The 25,484-nt window shown below is 40.0% G+C and overlaps 3 protein-coding genes across 5 annotated transcripts; 2 read left to right on the plus strand and 1 right to left on the minus strand.

The window, feature by feature from the left end:
* Positions 1 to 1,230: 1,230 nt before the first annotated feature.
* LOC127140268 (uncharacterized) lies at positions 1,231 to 7,860 on the plus strand. The gene is made up of 2 exons (XM_051068325.1): positions 1,231 to 1,693; positions 2,475 to 7,860. Exons 1-2 carry the CDS (start codon positions 1,395 to 1,397, stop codon positions 7,858 to 7,860), a joined length of 5,685 nt encoding a protein of 1,894 aa, XP_050924282.1. The 5' UTR covers positions 1,231 to 1,394.
* Positions 7,861 to 8,794: 934 nt separating this feature from the next.
* Positions 8,795 to 17,766, plus strand: LOC108896460 (uncharacterized). Of its 3 annotated transcripts, XM_018695605.2 has the most exons (8): positions 8,795 to 8,933; positions 10,257 to 12,068; positions 12,550 to 12,639; positions 13,077 to 13,160; positions 13,410 to 13,574; positions 13,740 to 13,913; positions 14,449 to 14,540; positions 15,643 to 17,766. In XM_018695605.2, the coding sequence occupies exons 1-8, from the start codon at positions 8,883 to 8,885 to the stop codon at positions 15,848 to 15,850; spliced, it is 2,676 nt and encodes an 891-aa protein (XP_018551121.1). In that variant the 5' UTR covers positions 8,795 to 8,882; the 3' UTR covers positions 15,851 to 17,766. The 3 variants fall into 3 exon arrangements, with proteins under 3 accessions (XP_018551121.1, XP_018551122.1, XP_018551123.1); XM_018695606.2 differs by lacking the exon at positions 12,550 to 12,639; XM_018695607.2 differs by lacking the exon at positions 14,449 to 14,540 and having other exon boundaries at positions 15,643 to 15,792.
* A 1,021-nt stretch (positions 17,767 to 18,787) lies between these two features.
* Positions 18,788 to 25,328, minus strand: LOC108896461 (calcium/calmodulin-dependent protein kinase type II delta 2 chain; the record flags this gene model as incomplete). Its single annotated transcript, XM_018695608.1, is given in 5 exon segments — positions 18,788 to 20,389; positions 21,695 to 21,923; positions 23,464 to 23,558; positions 23,678 to 23,753; positions 25,280 to 25,328. Coding segments are annotated over 5 exon segments (453 nt in total), but the record flags the coding sequence as incomplete, so codon positions are not given.
* Positions 25,329 to 25,484: the final 156 nt, after the last annotated feature.

A 25,484-nucleotide genomic window follows, 5' to 3' on the forward strand; every position in this document is an offset into this window, starting at 1 on the left:
ATCACTGAGTTAAGGCCACAGTCTCCTGAGTCAGCAGGATCTCAAAGTGAATTAAGGCCACTCTCTCCTGACTCACTTGTTCCTCAGTTCAGATGTCTTCATATCAATAACAGTGTGGAATTGCCATATACAGGTCATTTACACCAGAATCAACATTGTCAGATTGGAAGGTACTGACTTGTGTCTGGAGACCTTGTTTGACGAGACCAGACCAGAGTCCCCGCATTCAATTTTATCAGACTTTGAGCTTGAAAAATTATTTAGCAGCAGGGCATTGTCTCCAGAGTCCTTGTCTTCAGATTTTGACTTTTCACTTGTGCAGGACTGGCTGACAGACTTTAGAGCATCCTCCCCAGAATCTGTGACGTCAGTTGAGCAACGTTTTGTGTCTCCTCAGACTACATTTGGCCAAATGAAGAGTCAACGTTGTAATTATTACTTAGAGTACTCTGGAAGTCGACCAGTGTCACCCTTTTCAATACATTCAGATGTGGATTGTTCCGGATTTTGTCTTGAGAAATTGTTGGATGACAACAGACCAGATTCGCCCGACTCACTTAGTTCACGGGTTGAAGCTAACCAAATAAGTTCAACTGTAACTGCATCCCCACCGATGTCTGCTGCAAGACCTCTTACATATGCAGATGTTGTGCGGGGCATTACAAATGAAAAACAAGTAGATGCTTCTTGTATCAGTAAACCGTCTGAGACAAAGCCTTTTTGGCTTCCGCCAATGTCTTCAGACGGGGAGTACACTATCCCCTCCATGGACGATTGTGTGACAGAGTTAAGAACAGTATCTCCAGAGTCTCTGCTGTCTCAAAGTGAATTTAGGCCACTCTCTCCTGACTCACCTGTTCCTCAATTCAGATGTCTTCATATCAATAACAGTGTGGAATTGCCAGTGTACAGGTCATTTACACCAGAATCAACATTGTCAGATTGGGAAGGTACTGACTTGTGTCTGGAGACCTTGTTTGACGAGACCAGACCAGAGTCCCCGCATTCAATTTTATCAGACTTTGAGCTTGAAAAATTATTTAGCAGCAGGGCATTGTCTCCAGAGTCCTTGTCTTCCAGATTTTGACTTTTCACTTGTGCAGGACTGGCTGACAGACTTAGAGCATCCTCCCCAGAATCTGTGACGTCAGTTGAGCAACGTTTTGTGTGTCCTCCAGACTACATTTGGCCAAATGAAGAGTCAACGTTGTAATTATTACTTACAGTACTCTGGAAGTCGACCAGTGTCACCCTTTTCAATACATTCAGATGTGGATTGTTCCGGATTTTGTCTTGAGAAATTGTTGGATGACAACAGACCAGATTCGCCCGACTCGCTTAGTTCACGGGTTGAAGCTAACCAAATAAGTTCAACTGTAACTGCATCCCCACCGATGTCTGCTGCAAGACCTCTTACATATGCAGATGTTGTGCGGGGCATTACAAATGAAAAACAAGTAGATGCTTCTTGTATCAGTAAACCGTCTGAGACAAAGCCTTTTTGGCTTCCGTCAATGTCTTCAGACGGGGAGTACACTATCCCCTCCATGGACGATTGTGTGACAGAGTTAAGAACAGTATCTCCAGAGTCTCTGCTGTCTCAAAGTGAATTTAGGCCACTCTCTCCTGACTCACCTGTTCCTCAATTCAGATGTCTTCATATCAATAACAGTGTGGAATTGCCAGTGTACAGGTCATTTACACCAGAATCAACATTGTCAGATTGGGAAGGTACTGACTTGTGTCTGGAGACTTTGTTTGACGAGACCAGACCAGAGTCCCCGCATTCAATTTTATCAGACTTTGAGCTTGAAAAATTATTTAGCAGCAGGGCATTGTCTCCAGAGTCCTTGTCTTCAGATTTTGACTTTTCACTTGTGCAGGACTGGCTGACAGACTTTAGAGCATCCCTCCCCAGAATCTGTGACGTCAGTTGAGCAACGTTTTGTGTGTCCTCAGACTACATTTGGCCAAATGAAGAGTCAACGTTGTAATTATTACTTAGAGTACTCTGGAAGTCGACCAGTGTCACCCTTTTCAATACATTCAGATGTGGATTGTTCCGGATTTTGTCTTGAGAAATTGTTGGATGACAACAGACCAGATTCGCCCGACTCACTTAGTTCACGGGTTGAAGCTAACCAAATAAGTTCAACTGTAACTGCATCCCCACCGATGTCTGCTGCAAGACCTCTTACATATGCAGATGTTGTGCGGGGCATTACAAATGAAAAACAAGTAGATGCTTCTTGTATCAGTAAACCGTCTGAGACAAAGCCTTTTTGGCTTCCGTCAATGTCTTCAGACGGGGAGTACACTATCCCCTCCATGGACGATTGTGTGACAGAGTTAAGAACAGTATCTCCAGAGTCTCTGCTGTCTCAAAGTGAATTTAGGCCACTCTCTCCTGACTCACCTGTTCCTCCAATTCAGATGTCTTCATATCATAACAGTGTGGAATTGCCAGTGTACAGGTCATTTACACCAGAATCAACATTGTCAGATTGGGAAGGTACTGACTTGTGTCTGGAGACCTTGTTTGACGAGACCAGACCAGAGTCCCCGCATTCAATTTTATCAGACTTTGAGCTTGAAAAATTATTTAGCAGCAGGGCATTGTCTCCAGAGTCCTTGTCTTCAGATTTTGACTTTTCACTTGTGCAGGACTGGCTGACAGACTTTAGAGCATCCTCCCCAGAATCTGTGACGTCAGTTGAGCAACGTTTTGTGTGTCCTCAGACTACATTTGGCCAAATGAAGAGTCAACGTTGTAATTATTACTTAGAGTACTCTGGAAGTCGACCAGTGTCACCCTTTTCAATACATTCAGATGTGGATTGTTCCGGATTTTGTCTTGAGAAATTGTTGGATGACAACAGACCAGATTCGCCCGACTCGCTTAGTTCACGGGTTGAAGCTAACCAAATAAGTTCAACTGTAACTGCATCCCCACCGATGTCTGCTGCAAGACCTCTTACATATGCAGATGTTGTGCGGGGCATTACAAATGAAAAACAAGTAGATGCTTCTTGTATCAGTAAACCGTCTGAGACAAAGCCTTTTTGGCTTCCGTCAATGTCTTCAGACGGGGAGTACACTATCCCCTCCATGGACGATTGTGTGACAGAGTTAAGAACAGTATCTCCAGAGTCTCTGCTGTCTCAAAGTGAATTTAGGCCACTCTCTCCTGACTCACCTGTTCCTCAATTCAGATGTCTTCATATCAATAACAGTGTGGAATTGCCAGTGTACAGGTCATTTACACCAGAATCAACATTGTCAGATTGGGAAGGTACTGACTTGTGTCTGGAGACTTTGTTTGACGAGACCAGACCAGAGTCCCCGCATTCAATTTTATCAGACTTTGAGCTTGAAAAATTATTTAGCAGCAGGGCATTGTCTCCAGAGTCCTTGTCTTCAGATTTTGACTTTTCACTTGTGCAGGACTGGCTGACAGACTTTAGAGCATCCTCCCCAGAATCTGTGACGTCAGTTGAGCAACGTTTTGTGTGTCCTCAGACTACATTTGGCCAAATGAAGAGTCAACGTTGTAATTATTACTTAGAGTACTCTGGAAGTCGACCAGTGTCACCCTTTTCAATACATTCAGATGTGGATTGTTCCGGATTTTGTCTTGAGAAATTGTTGGATGACAACAGACCAGATTCGCCCGACTCGCTTAGTTCACGGGTTGAAGCTAACCAAATAAGTTCAACTGTAACTGCATCCCCACCGATGTCTGCTGCAAGACCTCTTACATATGCAGATGTTGTGCGGGGCATTACAAATGAAAAACAAGTAGATGCTTCTTGTATCAGTAAACCGTCTGAGACAAAGCCTTTTTGGCTTCCGTCAATGTCTTCAGACGGGGAGTACACTATCCCCTCCATGGACGATTGTGTGACAGAGTTAAGAACAGTATCTCCAGAGTCTCTGCTGTCTCAAAGTGAATTTAGGCCACTCTCTCCTGACTCACCTGTTCCTCAATTCAGATGTCTTCATATCAATAACAGTGTGGAATTGCCAGTGTACAGGTCATTTACACCAGAATCAACATTGTCAGATTGGGAAGGTACTGACTTGTGTCTGGAGACCTTGTTTGACGAGACCAGACCAGAGTCCCCGCATTCAATTTTATCAGACTTTGAGCTTGAAAAATTATTTAGCAGCAGGGCATTGTCTCCAGAGTCCTTGTCTTCAGATTTTGACTTTTCACTTGTGCAGGACTGGCTGACAGACTTTAGAGCATCCTCCCCAGAATCTGTGACGTCAGTTGAGCAACGTTTTGTGTGTCCTCAGACTACATTTGGCCAAATGAAGAGTCAACGTTGTAATTATTACTTAGAGTACTCTGGAAGTCGACCAGTGTCACCCTTTTCAATACATTCAGATGTGGATTGTTCCGGATTTTGTCTTGAGAAATTGTTGGATGACAACAGACCAGATTCGCCCGACTCACTTAGTTCACGGGTTGAAGCTAACCAAATAAGTTCAACTGTAACTGCATCCCCACCGATGTCTGCTGCAAGACCTCTTACATATGCAGATGTTGTGCGGGGCATTACAAATGAAAAACAAGTAGATGCTTCTTGTATCAGTAAACCGTCTGAGACAAAGCCTTTTTGGCTTCCGTCAATGTCTTCAGACGGGGAGTACACTATCCCCTCCATGGACGATTGTGTGACAGAGTTAAGAACAGTATCTCCAGAGTCTCTGCTGTCTCAAAGTGAATTTAGGCCACTCTCTCCTGACTCACCTGTTCCTCAATTCAGATGTCTTCATATCAATAACAGTGTGGAATTGCCAGTGTACAGGTCATTTACACCAGAATCAACATTGTCAGATTGGGAAGGTACTGACTTGTGTCTGGAGACTTTGTTTAACGAGACCAGACCAGAGTCCCCGCATTCAATTTTATCAGACTTTGAACTTGAAAAATTATTTAGCAGCAGGGCATTGTCTCCAGAGTCCTTGTCTTCAGATTTTGACTTTTCACTTGTGCAGGACTGGCTGACAGACTTTAGAGCATCCTCCCCAGAATCTGTGACGTCAGTTGAGCAACGTTTTGTGTGTCCTCAGACTACATTTGGCCAAATGAAGAGTCAACGTTGTAATTATTACTTAGAGTACTCTGGAAGTCGACCAGTGTCACCCTTTTCAATACATTCAGATGTGGATTGTTCCGGATTTTGTCTTGAGAAATTGTTGGATGACAACAGACCAGATTCGCCCGACTCACTTAGTTCACGGGTTGAAGCTAACCAAATAAGTTCAACTGTAACTGCATCCCCACCGATGTCTGCTGCAAGACCTCTTACATATGCAGATGTTGTGCGGGGCATTACAAATGAAAAACAAGTAGATGCTTCTTGTATCAGTAAACCGTCTGAGACAAAGCCTTTTTGGCTTCCGTCAATGTCTTCAGACGGGGAGTACACTATCCCCTCCATGGACGATTGTGTGACAGAGTTAAGAACAGTATCTCCAGAGTCTCTGCTGTCTCAAAGTGAATTTAGGCCACTCTCTCCTGACTCACCTGTTCCTCAATTCAGATGTCTTCATATCAATAACAGTGTGGAATTGCCAGTGTACAGGTCATTTACACCAGAATCAACATTGTCAGATTGGGAAGGTACTGACTTGTGTCTGGAGACTTTGTTTGACGAGACCAGACCAGAGTCCCCGCATTCAATTTTATCAGACTTTGAACTTGAAAAATTATTTAGCAGCAGGGCATTGTCTCCAGAGTCCTTGTCTTCAGATTTTGACTTTTCACTTGTGCAGGACTGGCTGACAGACTTTAGAGCATCCTCCCCAGAATCTGTGACGTCAGTTGAGCAACGTTTTGTGTGTCCTCAGACTACATTTGGCCAAATGAAGAGTCAACGTTGTAATTATTACTTAGAGTACTCTGGAAGTCGACCAGTATCACCTTTTTCAATACATTCAGATGTGGATTGTTCCGGAATTTGTTTTGAGAAATTGTTGGATGACAACAGACCAGATTCGCCCGACTCACTTAGTTCACGGGTTGATGCTAACCAAACAAGTTCAATTGTAACTGCATCCCCACCGATGTCTGCTGCAAGACCTCTTACATATGCAGATGTTGTGCGGGGCATGACACATAAAAAACAAATAGATGCTTCTTCTATCAGTAAACCGTCTGAGACAAAGCCTTTTTGGCTTCCGTCAATGTCTTCAGACGGGGAGTACACTATCCCCTCCGTGGACGATTGTGTGACAGAGTTAAGAACAGTATCTCCAGAGTCTCTGCTGTCTCAAAGTGAATTTAGGCCACTCTCTCCTGACTCACCTGTTCCTCAATTCAGATGTCTTCATATCAATAACAGTGTGGAATTGCCAGTGTACAGGTCATTTACACCAGAATCAACATTGTCAGATTGGGAAGGTACTGACTTGTGTCTGGAGACCTTGTTTGACGAGACCAGACCAGAGTCCCCGCATTCAATTTTATCAGACTTTGAGCTTGAAAAATTATTTAACAGCAGGGCATTGTCTCCAGAGTCCTTGTCTTCAGATTTTGACTTTTCACTTGTGCAGGACTGGCTGACAGACTTTAGAGCATCCTCCCCAGAATCTGTGACGTCAGTTGAGCAACGTTTTGTGTCTCCTCAGACTACATTTGGCCAAATGAAGAGTCAACGTTGTAATTATTACTTAGAGTACTCTGGAAGTCGACCAGTGTCACCCTTTTCAATACATTCAGATGTGGATTGTTCCGGATTTTGTCTTGAGAAATTGTTGGATGACAACAGACCAGATTCGCCCGACTCGCTTAGTTCACGGGTTGAAGCTAACCAAATAAGTTCAACTGTAACTGCATCCCCACCGATGTCTGCTGCAAGACCTCTTACATATGCAGATGTTGTGCGGGGCATTACAAATGAAAAACAAGTAGATGCTTCTTGTATCAGTAAACCGTCTGAGACAAAGCTTTTTTGGCTTCCGTCAATGTCTTCAGACGGGGAGTACACTATCCCCTCCATGGACGATTGTGTGACAGAGTTAAGAACAGTATCTCCAGAGTCTCTGCTGTCTCAAAGTGAATTTAGGCCACTCTCTCCTGACTCACCTGTTCCTCAATTCAGATGTCTTCATATCAATAACAGTGTGGAATTGCCAGTGTACAGGTCATTTACACCAGAATCAACATTGTCAGATTGGGAAGGTACTGACTTGTGTCTGGAGACTTTGTTTGACGAGACCAGACCAGAGTCCCCGCATTCAGTTTATTCAGACTTTGAACTTTACACATTATTAAGCAGCAGGGCTTTGTCTCCAGAGTCCTTGTCTTCAGATTTTGACTTTTCACTTCTTCAAGACTGGCTGACAGACTTCAGAGCATCCTCCCCAGAATCTGTGACATCAGTTGAGCAACGTTTTTTGTCTCCTCAGACTACATTTGGCCAAATGAAGAGTCAACATTGTAATTATTACTTAGAGTACTCTGGAAGTCGACCAGTTTCACCTCTTTTAATACATTCAGATGTGGATTGTTCCGGATTTTGTCCCAAGGAATTGTTGTACGGCAATAGGCCAGATTCACTTAGTTCACGGGTTGAAGCTAAGCCGTGTGAAGAACAAGTATCATCCCTCAATTACTTTTTGCCTGAAACCAAACTGTTTTCTATTGAAAACTCTTGTTCAGTACATGAGGTACAGATAACCATCTCCCAAATGAATCTTGTTCCTAGTGAATCCATATCATCAGACTCCACACATTCATCCAGTGCACCCAGAGTGAGACAGAAGCCTATACTTAACAACTTAATGTCTCATTTATATGATCCATTCTACAATGGAAAATGTTCTTGTTGTGAAAGAAGAGCCTTTTAATATACCCTAGAAAGTCTTTTATTGTCAATCATTGTCACTGTGACAGAATTTTCAGTTTTGCATAGCATAATTTTTCTCATCCTATTTCACCATCATACCAAAGCAATTCTGGCATACCACAACCTCTAACAGCTAACACAGGATCCACGTATCCTCGTGAGCAAGTAGAGGAATGTACATTTAATTCATGTCCTTACCTTTCAGAGTGTACACTACAGTCACCTGAAATATTACATATATTATAAATAATTAAATATATATTATTTTGATTATATTACATTTGACTTAAAAACATATCCCCCTTTAATTCATAAATTAATAGGAGATTTAGATGAATTTGTAAACCAGCTGCCATGAGGTCAAAGTCTCCCACACTGCACTGCTACTGAAGACGACTTGCATATGAGCCACACTCTGAGGTGTTAATGGCACACATACATGATCCAGTTTATGAACAAAAAATATGTCTGTGAGGTTAATTGTTTTGAAAATGTAGCTGGTAAATTGTCTGAGACAGCTTGTAATCAAAACTAAAATTAATTAAAAGATTTAACATTAAGCATGGCAGAGCCACATAGCCCAGCCAAATCTTGTAATTTTGAAAGCATCATTCCAGATTGCACATCATTACAGGATTCATCACTATCCTTCTATACAGTATTTAATAGATTCACATCCTGAAATATTGATGCCACCACCTAGAACAGCTAAGGCAGAGCTCATTCCTTAAGCACAGATGAATAGTATTTTTTTGTCAGGCTTCCTCCCTAGACAGCAAGGAATCTAGACTACATCAGATGAGATCACACAGCATTAGCCAGCTTTACACTGAGTTGAGTCACATGCCATCTGTAGAGCAAAAATTTTGATTTCATCATGCTATCTGGCTGGAGGAAGCTTGCCATGAACACCCTCAAACAAAGAGACAATCAGTGAGAAGACCACTTGTGTATGAACATTAATGGACAGATGTGAAATCACAATTAAAGGTGACACACAGCCAAGATTTGATTTCCAAGAAAATGAAAAGAAAATCCATGAGCAAGGACAAGAGCAAAAGTTCCATGGTGTCGGTAAGACAGCACAAGCTCTTGCACAGCAGTGATTGCAGTGTTGCTTTCAAAAATAATGAATATGGTGAAGATGTACATTGATGCATTGATGTACAATTCTTGCCTAAAGCTCTCATTAACAACACACAAAGGCTTTGCTGTCTTGTTGTGGCATGTTTGCAGTAGAGTAGAAGGAATGATCTTTCAGTGAAGTACAACTAATGGATATTACAGAGTGACCCTGTTTTAGTAACATGAGCTTTTTTCCCTGCAACATTCTCTCACCACCTGACTTGACTGCTTCAAGCTTAAGGGGATTCAAGTGGCTTAATTATATCTTGTCTATCTTATGCCATCATTTTCTTTATTGCAGTCTGCTGTAATTGCAGTGAGTTGCATAGTGCTGTTTAGATCTTTGCTTATCAACCAAGTCAACCAAAGTCTAAACCAAGCAATGGACTTACCACAGACAGGGGTGTATACTATCTGTTAGGTTTGCTTCCCTGTTTGTATGGCACAGGCTCCTACTGTTTTCATAACATGTTTCCTAACATGATTATGCCCCAGTGGCAACATTTTTTCAAGGTAGTGCAATTTAGAATTCAGTTCAGTTGAAAAATTAAATGTGATGACATAATCACGTCTGTAGCTAGACAATGTCTCCCACTACTGCCCTTCTCTTACATTCTGTTTTCTCAAATGTCTAGGCAGTGAGTGTACAAAGCACCACTGGCTGATTGTGTTGATTGTGTCATTTTAATGGTTGAATATAACTGTCTGTTCTGCAGCAGAAAAGAAAGTAATAGGGTTTGACTGTGAAAGATAATGTAAAATGATGGGTTTAGCATTTTTATGGCAAGAGCAGCACTTCTTGCTCTGACTTTATAACACGGCAGCAACTATTTATTTAAAATGAGTGTAAAATGATGCATGTCCACCTTCATGTTACACCAAATCCTGAGTTCGACTCAGGTTCATTTGGGACCTGCTTTAATCATGATATTGTGTTGTCACTGATGGCCTCAACGCAATATCTCCAAACATAGTATTATCAAGAATATTTCAAAAACATCTTAATTTTGTTGCATCTTAATCAGTAATTTTGAATGTTTTAAAGTGTATGTGGCTTGTTAGATACATGTATAGGTACTACTGTGAACAGCCTAAATGCAAGTGGGCTACAAGTGAATTTCTTAATTTGAACAATGCTCCTACTTAGAATGCCAGAACCTGCCCTTGTGAAGTGCATGCTTCATTTGACTCATTTCATCTTTCATCACCAAAAGAAATCATAAATCATATTTGTTTATTTTTTTCCCCACTCCACTGTATCATTTCTTGCAGGTATCAACAACATCTTTCAAGACAAATCTTTCAGATTCTTCAAAACAAACAAATGTTGATTTGGGACAGAGTCAGGTCTTTCCAACTGAGGTGCCAGCTTTGGCAAATGATTCAAACACATTTTCTGCTGAAAAAATAGAATTGGGAATTCCAGCTATCTTTGACCAAAGTAAAACACAATCTGAAATCACACTGACCAATCAAAGTAGCTCACTGTCATTCCCCAAACAAAGTGAAGATTCTGGCTTAGTTAAACCAAGCTCTGTGACCCCAGACTCTTTCCGTCAAACAGCCCAATACAGTCCTGATGATAAAATCATCATGTCCTCAGAATCCACTCCAACACCACCAGGATCTGCGTCCCCTCAGCTTGATCAACTGCTGTCAGATCTGGAGGAGATGAAACTTAAGTTTAGACCAGAGACAATTGACCCACCTCTGCCAGAATCCAGTGATGAAAGCCCTGAAGTTGATCAAATCTACAAGTTTGAAGACCTGTCACCTGAAGATCGCACCACAGAAGATAGTGATACTGTAAGAGTCAGTGTGTTTTCTGTTGTACAGCTTGCAGATGACACTAACCACACAACTGCAGGAGTCACAGAATCTGCATATTTCCAGACATCCATTCAAGATGAAACTGAATTTGTCTCAGTCTCCCCCGATCTAACAAAAACCTCTGGGACAAGTGTACCATCAAGACTTGGCAGACATACAGATAGTCCTGTATCCCATACTGAGTCCCTTTCATTCCCAGAATCTCCCCAAAGATTTTGTGAAGAGATGGAACCATCACTGAGATCAAGTTTTCGTTTGGACATATTCCAGACCAGCAAATATGGTGAAAATGCTGGTGAGACATTTTCTCCAGTGTCTTCACCCAAAATAGCTGCAAAGAGTCACTCTGATATACCTGAAAAAAAACTGGATAATCTATGTGAGGGAGATAATACATCTGGCATTCTTCAAAGTCAAGAAGAGGGTGAATCAATTACACCATCTAATGACTCAATGGGTGTGACATCAACACAGAGTAGCCAAGATCAACTTCCACATTTATGGGAGATAACCTCTGTTGAAACCATTCAGACTTTAGATTTTCCTTCTCAGTCTCTTTCTGATTTGACTCCTGAGACAGTTACATCTGCAAGACATTTTAGCTTTGAGGAACTGATGTCGTACACCTCCTTGGGGAACCTGGAGAGATCTTCAGATGAGGATAGGCCAAGGACCAGTGGACAGCATTCAGAAGAATCTCTGACTCCAGTTGACCATGAGCGCTTTGCCTCTCAACCCACTTCAGTTAAACCTAAAGCAGAGGTGACTTCATCAACTTCTGATGAGGAGTACAGCATCCCACCTGGATATGCAGAGACCTCTTCTACCACATCTGTCTATACCCACATGCCTCCAGGATATGCAGAGGATGTGCATCATGATGCCGACAGCCCTACCTTTGAATACTCTGACCCAGAGCCTTACTTTGACTGCAAACAAGCTACATCAGATTTCTCAGAGACTGAGCCTGATGAACCTGAGTCAAGAACTAGGTCAAGTGGAGGTCAGCCCCAGGATCATCTCAGCCATTCTATAGTGCTAGAAAATGTGAATCGAGGAGTGCTATTGTCCTCTGGAAGTGAAGATTATGAGGATGCTCCTTTTGTCCATGAGCCTCTTCATGATATATATGAAGAGAGTGAGGAATTAATACAGGATTCAGAAGCATCCGATGAAGAATTCACCTTGTGTGAGGCTTCACAACTGCCTCCAGTCTATGGGGCTTGTGATGATACTGATAAGTCTCTGATAAGGGTAAGATGAGATCTGGTAAACCATCCCAAATAGCAAGCTTTTCCCAGAGCTGAGCTTAACCAATAACAGCATTTGCTTCAGAGAGGAATGACTGCTAACCCTCTGGCCACATGGATGGGATCTAAAACTCTTTATAACCCTCATTTTGTTTTGATTTCAGATTTAACCTGTCCTAACTCAGCATGTAATTTTGCTGCCTGTAACCAGCTATATCACTCACAGTAATAAGCTAGATGTTTTTTCATCAGCAGTAAGCACATTAGCTCTTTAATTAAATGAGCATGGTTTGGTTTTGCAAATATTTTCAAGTTACAGACTGCCATGTTGTACTTTCCAATGTATGACATGAAAATTCATACTAAAATTCACAAAGGCAGTGGAAAGTGCACCATATCACTCTGCTTATGGCTTGCTTTGCTGCAAACATAACATTCATATATTCTCATTCATCATTCATCATTCATTTGTGTTGCTTGGTCAGGAGATCACCGCAGAGCTTGGATCAATGTCAGAAAGTTCAGATGATGAATTTTTGACCACCAGAATAGTGCGAAGGAGAGTGGTCATTCAGGTATCTGATTTAGCATGACTTATGGAGTTTTAAAGGAGCATGGAGGATGTGGCTCCCAGAGTTCAACTTAAACTAACCAGGCTACGTCTTCACTGTCCAGTTAAAATATTTACTTTCTAACAATGTTTAGTCTCATTAAAATGGGTGAAAAATGTGTGTAAGAAGTATCAGGGTTTAAAAGAAACATACCAGTTGATTTGCATATGTGGCCGAACCTCATGGTTGGTTTATTTGACAACATAACCTTTTTCCCTGAGAATGCAAGTTTGTTTCCTGTATCCCTTAGTCCTTATTCTCTCACTGAATTACTACCTAATATGCAAGTTTTGTACCCTATTTTTTCTCTAACGTGTTGGCAAGTAGAGAATTTAACATTTGAAAATTACACTAACCCAAGTTAGCATTCCTGATTATTATTTGTCTTGTTTCCCTTATAGGCTGATGAAATGCCTGACCTACCCTCTCAGTCAGTGACAGAAGAAAAGTATAAGGACGAAAATGGACACATTGTTGTCAAAAGGGTAAAACAAGATTCCACATTAGTTCCCATGCACATATCACATGGTAGTGGCAAGTGGCATTGACAACAGCAACAAGTTTAACAAAGCAAATTTGTGATTGTGCAGCAATACCAAAGGCTCTTTGTTACATTGTTGCAGTTTCATTCATACACAGACAACACTGGTTTCTGAAATGTTCGCAACAAAATATGTGACAATTACCTTTTCCCTTAAATGAATGCTTCACCGCCTAATGGTTTTCCTTCTCAGGTCACCCGTAAAATTATTCGCAAGTGTGTGTCCGCGGATGGCATGGAGCATGAAGAGGTATCATCAGAAGGAGCTCCGCAGGGATCCATCAGTGTGGCAGAGGGAGATGGATACTCCAAGGTTGTGAAGCGGACTGTGCTGAAGAGTGAGGGAGACCATGCAGAGGTGTGTGTCCTGTATATTATATGTGTGTACATTATTATTTTATTATTATTATGGTCTTCAAAATCTAATTTTAACTGAAAATATTAGACACATCAACATTTACATGGTGGTAGAATAGAGCATTAACAACAATTCAGTAACAAATAATCTTTTCTTCTGACCTAGGTAACATTTGCTGAAATTGGGGGTTCCCCAGCATCAAGGCAGGGGACAGCTGAGGCTTGTAAGGTCAGTCACATAGAAAGGACAATGGTACTGGAAGGTGAAAGGACAATGACACACCAGGGTGATCCATCTTTGGCCTCTGACCTCCCCTCAGCCCAAGATGATTTCAAACAGGTTTGTTAGTAGCCTTGTCACCATTATTCCATAACCCAGGCTTAGCAGATTATACACTGATCAGCCATAACATTATGACCACTGGTGGATGAAGTGGATAACATAGATCATCTTGTTATAACACAATGTTCTGCTGAGGAACCTTTGGTTTCCGACATTCATTTGGATGCTGTTTTGTCATGTACCACCCACCTCAAGTCACAAACCAAGCACACACCCCTCCAATGGCAATAACACTCCCCAATGTCAGGGGCCTCCCCCAGCAGGTTAATGTTTGTTGGGTCAAATTCCCAAGATCCCAATCTGACCCAGCATTGTGCCAGCATTATGACCAGTGGTCACAATGTTATGGCTGATTGGTGTATATGCCTACCTGATACACTGTATGTAATAGGGATTTTAATAGCTGTGTCCTACCTATGGTGCTTGTGTAGTAAATTGTTTCATGAACAGGTACCAAGTCTTGGCTTTTTGTTTTCATAATGAAATCATTCTAAATTAAATGAAGACTGTTTTCTCCTTTTAATGCCACCAGGCACTAGGTTATATAAGTGGTTTTAGCAGGAAAGAGCTCCCTCATGTGGTAGAGAGAGAGACTGTCAAAGAAGATGGAACTGTGGTCAGGAGGTTTGTGAGTGCTGGAGTGTACCTGTTTGTTTGTGCATGTGTGTGAGACTGCTTGTGTTTTGTGAGTGTGAATTTTAATAGTGACAGTTGTGCTGTGGTTTTATTAGTTAGTCAGGTAGCATACTATGAAATGTTTTGCATTCTTAATTGATCAAAGAGCGATAACACAATGACATTTGTTAACTTTGTTAACTTTGTCAGTGGAGAGATAGCATTTTCCAAATCTAGTATCTGTTATACTATGTTTAAATGTGAGAAATAAAACACTTGGTCCCTTGTTGTCCCATGCATGCAGTTATAAATACTATTATCACAGTATGTAGTGGAACAATTTAGCAGCTTGCATCCCAGTGTGTCACACTGCCAACATTATGGTGTGGTTCAGTTATGATTACTTAAATCATAGTTTTATTCTACTAACTATATTTCACTAATCCTGTGCATTATTATGTATTGTGACTCCTTAAGCCCCCCAGAGAGGACAAGCAAAAGCAACCATGCTGTAGGTGCCAGATAGCCCAAAGTATTTGCGTAATTAAGAAGCTAAACAGGAGACAGTGCAATACAATATTGTGTTCAATAAGTTCTGGCTCAGTGGTAGTACTTTGCTATCAAGAAGGTTTATAAACACTTTCAATAACAGGTTTACACTCAGATGTACACCAGTCAAAGGAAAATTTTGGATAAATAAGTGGAGAGACATAAATGCAGATTCTTCCATGTAGGTCACAGGCCCATGAAAATGATATAAATCATATGCTATAGCCTTTACAGTCACCAGATCTCATCCCAGTTGAGCACGTCAGACAGTGCTCTCCATAATCATCAATATGTAGTAGCCTCTTTTTTATGTTTTTTTTTAACATAATCTTTAGTTTTCTAAAGCTAGAATTGGCTATGAAGTTGCTCTGCATAACATCACAACCGCATGCTGAATTAACAAAGCATAATATAAATTGTGGGTGTTTTAAATAAGATCTCTTCTAACTGTAGCAACATCTGTTCCTCCAAATTAATTTCCACAGAGTCACAGGTGCATTTTTTGAGGGTGTTGACCTGTCTTCCTCTGTTTGTTTCCACTCCCTCCCTGCTCCATCTCTAGGGCTCACATGCGTAAAGGTCGCACCCTCAGACGAACAGTGGTGAGGGGAGGTGGGCAGCGCAAACAAGTTCTTCTAGAGCAAGTGGACAGTCCCAGAAAAGGGTCAAAACCACATGATCTCCGGCAGCATCTCCACCAGCTCTTTCACCGTTACTACGAAGACGAGGAGGAGGACAATGATGAGGACGAAGAGGAGGAGGAAGAGTAGAAGAATGTGTAACACTACCCCCCGCCCCAACTCCCCTGGCTCTGCCCATGCTAAAGTCCCCCCTAATCCTATGCATTAGCCAACTGCAATCCTAGTGTGCACCACAGCACCTCAAAGCTACCACAGTCTTCCCATTTAAGTCGTGGAGGATGACATTTTGTTCACAATTTGAAGTTTTCTTCCCTGGCTGGTATTATGTATTCATGATTTTCTTTTCATATTCTGATGTTGTTTTGCCTTTTTGTGACCAAAGAAAGCCTTCTGTTTTTTTCCTAATTATTTTAACTTCCCATGTCAGAATTGTCTTTGATATTTTTGTCCTGATACTGTGGTAGAGCAACAACAAAAAAACAAACAAAAAAACAAACAGTGGAATACTATTCACATCAACTGACTCACAAACCTCTTGAAGGTACAGAACACTTTACCTGCAAAATACTGGTACTACTCTCTGAGTAGGTGCTTGGACTGAAAGACAATATGTCACACTGCACTGCCTCTCACAACCAGAGTTTCTCAGATATTCCCAACTGAAAAGCTGTCTCACTCACTTCATTAGCCTCTTCGCTCTTTTGATTCAGGTGGTAAAGATGTCACACAGAGAAAACCAGACTGTATCAACACTGAATTTAACTGCTGCTGCTGTGTTTTGTGTAGGCTATGTGTAATCTGTCATTGGGAATTATATATTATCTATAATCTAGACATTACTGACATCTGTAGCCTAGAAATTTATAATCACTCATGTGAAGTAGAGCAGGCATGACTAATCAACATCTGTCATTATGATCCCAGCTTTGACTGCTTTGTAGTTCTATGGATTGCTCCTATGCCTCTCTTTCCCTTCTCTGTGTGTCTTTCTTTCTGTGTTGTTATGTTTTATTCTAATTGTTTTTTTGTTTTTTGTTTTTTTGTTTTTTGTTTTGGCTTTTTCTCTTAAATTGTTAAATTGTCTTGACTTGTATTGAATGGCTGGTGAATGTGTGAGTGGAGTTGTACCGTAGCTCCTGTATGTTTGAGTTTGTCCATGCATGTGTTGAGTTAAATACTGCACTGATAGCTGGTTTGAAAAGGGTATTTTAGCTGATTTTTAATTCTGATGTTTTAGAGTTTGTTTTTTTTTATTCTGAGTTTAGCTCACCAGTTAATATAGAGAACTTATTTAATCTTTAGTTTGATTAAATTTGCCACCTGTGAATAAGATCATGAAAGCTCTTTTAGAGACACTTGTCTGCTATAACATATGTGGTAAGGTGATCGGGTGTTTCTGCTTTATTTCATGTTAAAATTTATAAGTTTATATTTTGAACCAGAAAGTGGTGGACCAGGCATTGGCAGTTGTGTTGTGTGTGTTTGTGAATGAATGAGTCCGTGTGTATAGTAAGAGTTTTGCTAGTTTCTCTCAGCAAAGAAAAAAAATGTTTATTTTACACAAACCGCATTTGCACTCCTGAATGTCAGGAGGGAACACCTCCTTGCTTTTTGTGCACAGGATATGAGGTACAGTATATCTTAGTCACAGGGATAGTCTCAGACAGATGATAAATACAAGATAATGATATACCAGACACACACGTAATGAGGCAGGTTGAGAGCTTAAATATACCATTATTCACAGCTCTAAGTATCGCTACTGTATGTATCTACAACATGTAATGTATTTATTTCACTATCACTGTTTACTTTGTGATTTAGAAAAATGTAAAATGCAAACTAGTGGAAGTTCACTGTGACAGGTATGCTTTTAATTTGAAGAATCAGCATCCCTTTTCTGTGATAATGACAGTTATATACATATACAATGCATATATAGATATCTATGAGGGCATGTATTACTGTATCAAAATTCAAAAAGACAAAAATAAAACGGCTGCAGTGTCTATGGCTGATAGAGAATAAAAGTCTACAAATGTAAAGTCCTGTATCTTGTTTTATTTTGTGAATTTGTCTGTGCACAATTGTTTCTCACTAACATTTTCATACAATACCATCTGTACTCTGCACTGACATCACCTCAGCACTCCACAAAAGTACTGTGGCAAAACCACATCTGTACAGTATATGTTTAATCTTTAATCATCAACAAACTGCTGCTCTGTCAGCTCCACATATGAGAAGCAGGACAGGTCTTATCTGTCTTGTCCTAATGACTGAACAGACCTGGTGCTTCCTCTTGCTGGGTGCCAGGTGTAGTGCAATAGTGAACTCAGCAGCAACTCCTTGTTAACATTAGAGTGAAAAGTGAAATAGAATTATGACATGTTTATTATGCATGATTGAATATTTATGTATGATGATGATGATTTTACCATGTGTGAAAATCAAATTTGTCTTTAGCTACTATGTTGCCTCATCTTATTAACTGTGCTAAAACACTTTTTACACACATTTTACATGAGAGTGTGAGGTAAAGACACAGTTGTCAATAGTGTAAGTTAGTTTTACTGTTGTTACAGATAAGCATATTCTACATCCTGTAGGTCACGCTTTATCCACAAGATGTCGCCATTAAGTTAGAAAATAAAGTGAAAGTTAAGCGTATCAGCTGAGACCAACCGCTGTCCAGTCTTTGTGCTGAACTCTTTAAATGTTTTTGTTTAGGTACAATTTCTGTGTTTATTGTAAAGATCGTAATTACTGTTACTGATCGGTCAAATATACTAAAATAGGTCACTGTAATTACAAATTGCCCAAATGATTAGTGATGTAATAAGTGATGTAATGAAAGTTAAAGTGGTTTAAGTTTCACCTGTATATTCCTTTTAGATGAACATATCATGCATGCATGTATATCCAAAAACTGTATACGTATGGGGCAAAGTTCACAATGAAATGTTTCAATTAACTAAATATCTAACACACACAACAGGAGCTCCTCTCCATGCACAGATTAGGGCAATAATGACCAACCAACAACACAAAACAAGTTCAAACTCATTCATTATCACACCTTTTAGCTGATTTATTTATTTCTTAAACATGTTAAGCCATCCATTGCCGTGCTGGCAACAGGTACACACCATACAAGGAGTGGTGCATTGCATTGACATCATACGTTTCGTCAAAAGAAATTAATATCATATTTTCCCCTTAAAAAAGAAGAGACAAACCAATTGAAAAGAGCAAACAGTAAGGATGAGAGAGACACTGGCATTGTCCTGCAGTGGTAAGGAGACCACTGGCTGGTAGAAGCACTGATCGTCAAGGAAGACATCCCAACATGTATTACAGTCCAACTCTCATTTGACTCCCTCTTTCACTGTCCTCTCACCATACTCTTGTATGACTGCAATCCAATGCTTTTACGACGCTTCCAGACTTATTGGCCCAACCATCAGGTTGACACTTCAACTGACTAAAGATAGAGACTATAGTGCCTTTGCTCCATCTTCATCATCTCCACCTTCTCTGTGCAACTGGCAAAGTAACACACTGGAAATGACAAGAATAAAATGAGAACAGAAACCCTACATACAGTCATACAGTACAAGTACAAACAGTATGAAAAATGAGCTTATTTTCTTCTCATTTTTATACAAAATGTAAGGGGTGCTTCTGCAACCAGGAGTTTATTTTTCCTCCTCTGAGATATGAGGTTTTGATATTTATTCTGGATGTCAACCATAACTGTTATTGTTTTTACAGCAGTTCCATGATATTAGAGGACATTAGAAACATCTGGGACAGGACTGATGCACAACATTAACAAATGCAAACAAACAAGTCAGTGATTCACAAATCAAACAGAAGATATTATAGTTTCATATGATCTTACTCACAATACCCCCCCCATGCACTACACAATAGGCTTGAATTTTCATATATTACATATATGCTACATTCTCTTATTTCTTATTTCACTGATATAAAGGCAAACATACCTCAATGCAAAGTGTAAGCTGCTCTGCTTTTCTTTACATTTAAATTAGTATTATAGGTTGAAATCGGACAATTCAAACAGTATGACTTAGCTCATAGCAAACATAAATGTAGCTCATAAACTGGATTTTACGTAAACTCTTAATTCCTCTGATAGCAAGAATAGCAATTTCAATGTTGGTTTTTGTTTTTATCAACAATCACAATGTATATACATCACCAGAACTAAAGCAAGCTCAATTTTAACATTCTGATCTTCCAAATGTTTTTGTATTGCACACACATAAATACACATAAAAATACAGAACAAATTTTTGGGAGAGGTTACAGTAGTAGATTTTTAAACATCTCTATTTTATATTTAAAATGCATACCAAAACATCTTAAAAAACAAACAGAAAAAAAATGTTGTCAATATGCTTGTTTCATAATGTCCAAATACGGTGTGCAGCCACCCGATGGTGGTTTCGAATGATGTCCATTAATAAAATGCCATAACAGTAAAATGTATTAATACTTGTGTCCTGTGCGATGTCATGTCCTTATAGAAGGGTCAAAGGTCAGAGAGCAGTCATGGGTTGGCTAGTTGACTGCCCTACTAGATTTGCTGATGGGATTTTTTTTTTTTCTTTTTTTGACCACATATTGATATTCCATTAACTGCAACAAGAGGGAGAGAGAACATAAGTGTGCAACTATACAGAGCAATGAAAATGTTTCCTGTATTGAGAAATAATCAGACAGCAAACAACAGGATTAAAAAGCAAGAAAAGCACAGGCGTGATTACAAACATTAAAAGGCTCTACCACAATACCAATGTGCATGTTTGCACTGGGAATGGCCCCTACACACCTGTGGCCCACCCACAGGTGTTTATCTATTTAACCTAATTAGTCCTCATGCCGGAAATGTGTGAGTGTGTGCAGGTCGTGCTTGACTGACATCTCACGTACTCTCCTGTCACTTTCCTTGAACTGATTAAGGTAGGACAACATAAACTGTTATGATTCATATTTGTTTGTCAGGTTTGGTGACCTCCATCCAACATTTACTCTGATGGAAGTCTAGTTTTACTATAAAGTGAAAGGACAAGGGTGAGCAGAGCCTGTAACTGGAGTACAGCTGTCATTTAAGTGAATAGGTTACACCTATTCTTTTCCTGCCATGACAAGTCTAAGAGAAAAAGGCCTGTTCAGCCTGCTACTTGTTGTGGTATGTTAAAGAATAAATGATTGAGCTTAAGAAAAACAGGGCTCTTAAATACACACACACACCTTTGAAATGAATGGTGAACTGACTAAACTTGTCACAGTCAATAGAGAATCACAATCAAAGCTCACTGACCATAACTAAACACATTAGGTCGGTAAAGCTTTGTATTTCTCCACATGTTGTGTGCTTACTTATCTCATCAGTTTGCAGGGTGGTGTCATTTTTTAGCCTTTCTAAAGCAAATGCATTATAATATACATGCAGCCAGTAACATAAAAAAATCAGCTGGAGACAGTTTTTAGCCAACTCACAAGTTTTGGTGTTTGCATTAGTTTATGCTAGCTACCTACAGTTGATAAAATACGCTATTGATAATAATTATTCTAGCTGACAAAATCTTTGGTTGTCCACTAGGAATGAAAAGTAAAACTAAATCTTCTCCATTTGAAATTATGACCTGCATTATGTGCAGTACCAGAATGGAAAGCGTGACAGGTGCAGCAACAGTAGCTAAGGTGGGTGGGACTTAGTGAATGGTCATCCCTTTCACCTCCCTCTTAGAGTAACTTATAGGCTGAAAAGCAATAGCCTTCCTCACTGCCATCCAACAGTGACCACACCCTAGAGCACACTTTTACATCACTATAGCAAGGTGAGATTAACCACTGGAACTCAGCAAAAAAGGACTTTGAGCTGCTGTTTAGTTTATCTTTAATCAAGATTTCTGCTGTGTGTTTCTTGCTGTCTCTTACTGGGAGGGGATGCTGGGTGAGCCGGAGCGGTGGAAGTGGATGTTCTGCCACTTGCCATCACGGCGATGCCACACACGGGTCTCCTCAGACTGCATGGTGCGGGGCATGCCACTGCTATCCATGTACTGGGTCAGTCGAATATAGGCAATACACGCTGCGTTTTCCCCAATTAGGTGCACGTGTGGATTCAAGAGGATGGTGTGCACCGGCTTATTCCCTTTGGACAGGGCTGGAAATGAGACAAAGTGGCTGATTACAATGCGATGACATATGACTACATGAGCATCACACTTTACCTGAATATAATAAATATAATTTTCTCATGCTGGGTAAGAACTGTTGAACATAAGCTACATGTTATGAAAATCTACGCTTGGCTGTACAAAAACAAAACAGTGATCCTACCTTAGAAGGAATAGGTCGACTAACTGATATGAAAACAAGAGGAACAAGAATCTCTGTATGTTGATGTTGGATAGTGGACAAGCACAGGCTTGCCAAGTGATTGAGGTTTCTGGGACATATCTGGTTTATTTGAACTATTTTTACAGAGACTGAGGACATTCTGCCATTTATAGCAGTCATTATTCATTAGTGATTTTTTGCTCCAAGGTTAGTCCATAATCACAGCCATGCCCTTGTAGTGTATCAACAAACACAAACTGTAAACTGATAGGGCTGACTATTGATACAGAACAAACAATTTAGCCCATATCCACTAATGCAAAATGTGTACTCTCTTTCATACAAACAGCATGCTCAATACCCCTTCTGCTGTTCTGGGGACCTTCCTTATTTTCAAAATATGTATATCTTTATTGTTTTTACCCAACCAATTAATCTGAAGGAATGAAACACATTTCTGTGTGCTTTTATTCCTCTCTGTACATCATGTGCCTGTTTCCAAATCTAGCTCTACCTCACTTGCCCACTAGGGCACAGTTATCACAGTGAATTTCCTGCACACCTGGTTCAAATCAAGTGATTGCACATGCAACGTGCCTCCACAGCTGTTGCTCATTGAATCACCTATATATATGGCTCTTGTAAAAGGGAAGTTGCTTTGTGTGTGTTATTTGAGTCACATTGTTACAATATGTTGTTCATATTCTGTCTACTGTGGGAATTCTACATTGTGGGACAAAATCAGTGATTTTAGTAGGTTTAGTAACGGCTGGCTTCTGCAATATACTTCATTATGTTTTTTGGTGACCATGCTACATACTCAAAATATGGTGACAATTGATACACGTGTATTTTTGGTTCCAAAGTTGCAATTTTTGACAGGTTGCCTGGACATTAAATCAAACAAACAAGTTTTCCCCACTGAGAATCAAAAAGGTGACATTTTCCTACTGTGAGCAAACAACTATAAAAGTCAGAAAATCATGTCAATATAAGCAAGCAAGTTAACAAGAAATTTATTAAAAATCTCCAGAGCATCTGGAAAACCTCAACAAGTTGAAGTGAATGAACATCACACAACCTCTAATTCTTCCAGGGGCCAAATGATCTTTTTGAGCATCTATTTTGGGTGCAGAGCCAGCTGGCAACATGCACCTTTTGGAGGAACCCCAAATCAACCCCAGACTCACAGCTGCTACATCTAAACTGTTCTGAACAACAGTGGATTAAGCAAACATTTGACATTGTGAAAAAAATCTCTTTCAATTTTTGGATTCTGTCAGCAATCTACCCGCAACTGTGCTGATGATGCTGATAAAATTAGTTTTTTGACAAAGTCATGATTTAATGTTTTTTGAACTCACCATTCTCAAAGTAAAAGCGATGGAAGTCATGTCCTTCCACCAGATTGCCCAAGGCTTCAGGCTCAAAGGAAGTCAGACCAGGATCACAAATCTTCCTGTAACACCAAAAAAAAAAAAAAAAAAAAAAAAAAGAAGATAATAATCCGCAAAGGAAATAAGCAAATCAGTATCCAGTTAGATGTTCCAATATAAACACAGAAAGAAAGAAACTTACGCATATGCCTCAAAGTCTCCATTGTTGATAGACTCAATCAACTGCTCAGTAACTTTTATTATCTCCTGTTTGCGAGCTACAACACAAAATCACAGAACATCATCAGCAATACAAACACAGGCACAATGTAAAAACTGATAGTAGTTGACTGTATTTCAGGCAAATGTAGGTCTGAGTGCAGATAAACAAAATCTGACATCAACCAGCTTCAAATGGGTTCTAGTCTACGAATTAGCAGGATTTCAAAGTTATTAGAAATGGAAGGCGCTCAGAAAAGTACTTCACAAAATTATTTCATGTTCTGTGTAGCAAACAACAAGAAAGCCTCCCATGACTAATAGTGATATCAGGCAGGAAAATGCAGGATGACACGATTCCTTTCACCCCAACAAAGCTCAAAAGACAAAACCAATGCTCAGATGCAAGTATTTTTCACAAAAAGCAGTTTTAACTAAGTAATGTTGACAGTTACCTTTATTGTTATTGGTGCAGGCTGGGGGATATTAAAAAAATACTTAATTTGTGCAACAAAAAGACATATTAAATAATAAAAAAAAAAATACTGTATATCAATTAGTCCTTCACAGACAAACTACAATGCCGAGCATCTACATGAGTGTGTATGTGAGTCAGCTTTATACTGTGTGAGTCAATGTTTGGATAAACCAGAACAGAAGGAAAATGGAGGAGTGAGAAGAGCATCTATATCCACAAGACACAAATATACAACAGGGGGGAGCATCCTCAATTCAAATACAGTGGAACAGAGGTAATACAGGGCTCAAAAACAAAGTTTTTTTCACTGGGGGAGATGTAGTCAATGCAACACAAGGGGCAATAATTTCAAACATTCAGTAATCTAAATCAGGGAAATCATTTGAACAGTAAGGATTTGAGTCACTTTACATGTCAAGAGCAGTTTCCTCTGGTGATGACTGACTAGGTAATAGGATGGGAACAAAAAGGGGAATTTCCCTTACTGTGGAGGGACTTACTCTGAACTGAGGAGGTGGGAGTCTGTCTTGAGTCAGACATCTGTGAGGAACGGCTCTTAGAGCTCAACATACCGCTCACTAAGCTGCCCAGACGAAGGGCTGTCAAGTGTGTGTGTTGGTTAGGGGATATAACAGAAATAAGGGTTGTTTATGGCATACATATATATGTATGAGCAAAGGCACGATAGAAATTATGGGGAAAGAGTGGATATTTTCAACAAACATAAAAAAAGAAGGGAAGAAAATAGAGAGGAGACATTTAGTAACATCGAAAACAAGAAGGAATGCAAATTAAAAAGAAGACGCAGGCATTATTGACAAATTTCAGCATCAACCCCAGATATAAAATGGGAGAAACTTGAGGATGTGAGGGAGGATCGGACAAAAAAAGAACAGGGCGGACTGCATTTTGCAAGAAGAGTTGACAGCCGGAGGGGGGTTGCAGTGGTTACATTGCTGTGCATTTTAACTGAGTTACAAAACAGGGTGAAGAAAAACATACAAAGGCGTGATAAGTCTGATTGGAAGTGGTGAGGACCAACGTGTACACTGTATGTGTATATGTATATGTATGTAAAAGAAAAACAGGCCACACACGTTTCCCTACCTTTTACATCTTCATCCTCTATGGTAGTGTTGGCACTCTCAATAGACTCCTGAAGAATGACAACATTCACATTTTAATACTTGTATGTATTGATGATGATATACTGCAATGTATGTTTAGAATATCAATGATTGTTGGAATACAATAGTCTCTAATAAAATACTCTTTCAAGGTCAGATTTTGCAATACTAATAAAGCCCTGTAG

Source organism: Lates calcarifer, unplaced genomic scaffold (assembly GCF_001640805.2).
Source record: "Lates calcarifer isolate ASB-BC8 unplaced genomic scaffold, TLL_Latcal_v3 _unitig_4125_quiver_2009, whole genome shotgun sequence".
In the NCBI taxonomy this organism is placed as follows: Eukaryota; Metazoa; Chordata; class Actinopteri; family Centropomidae; genus Lates; species Lates calcarifer.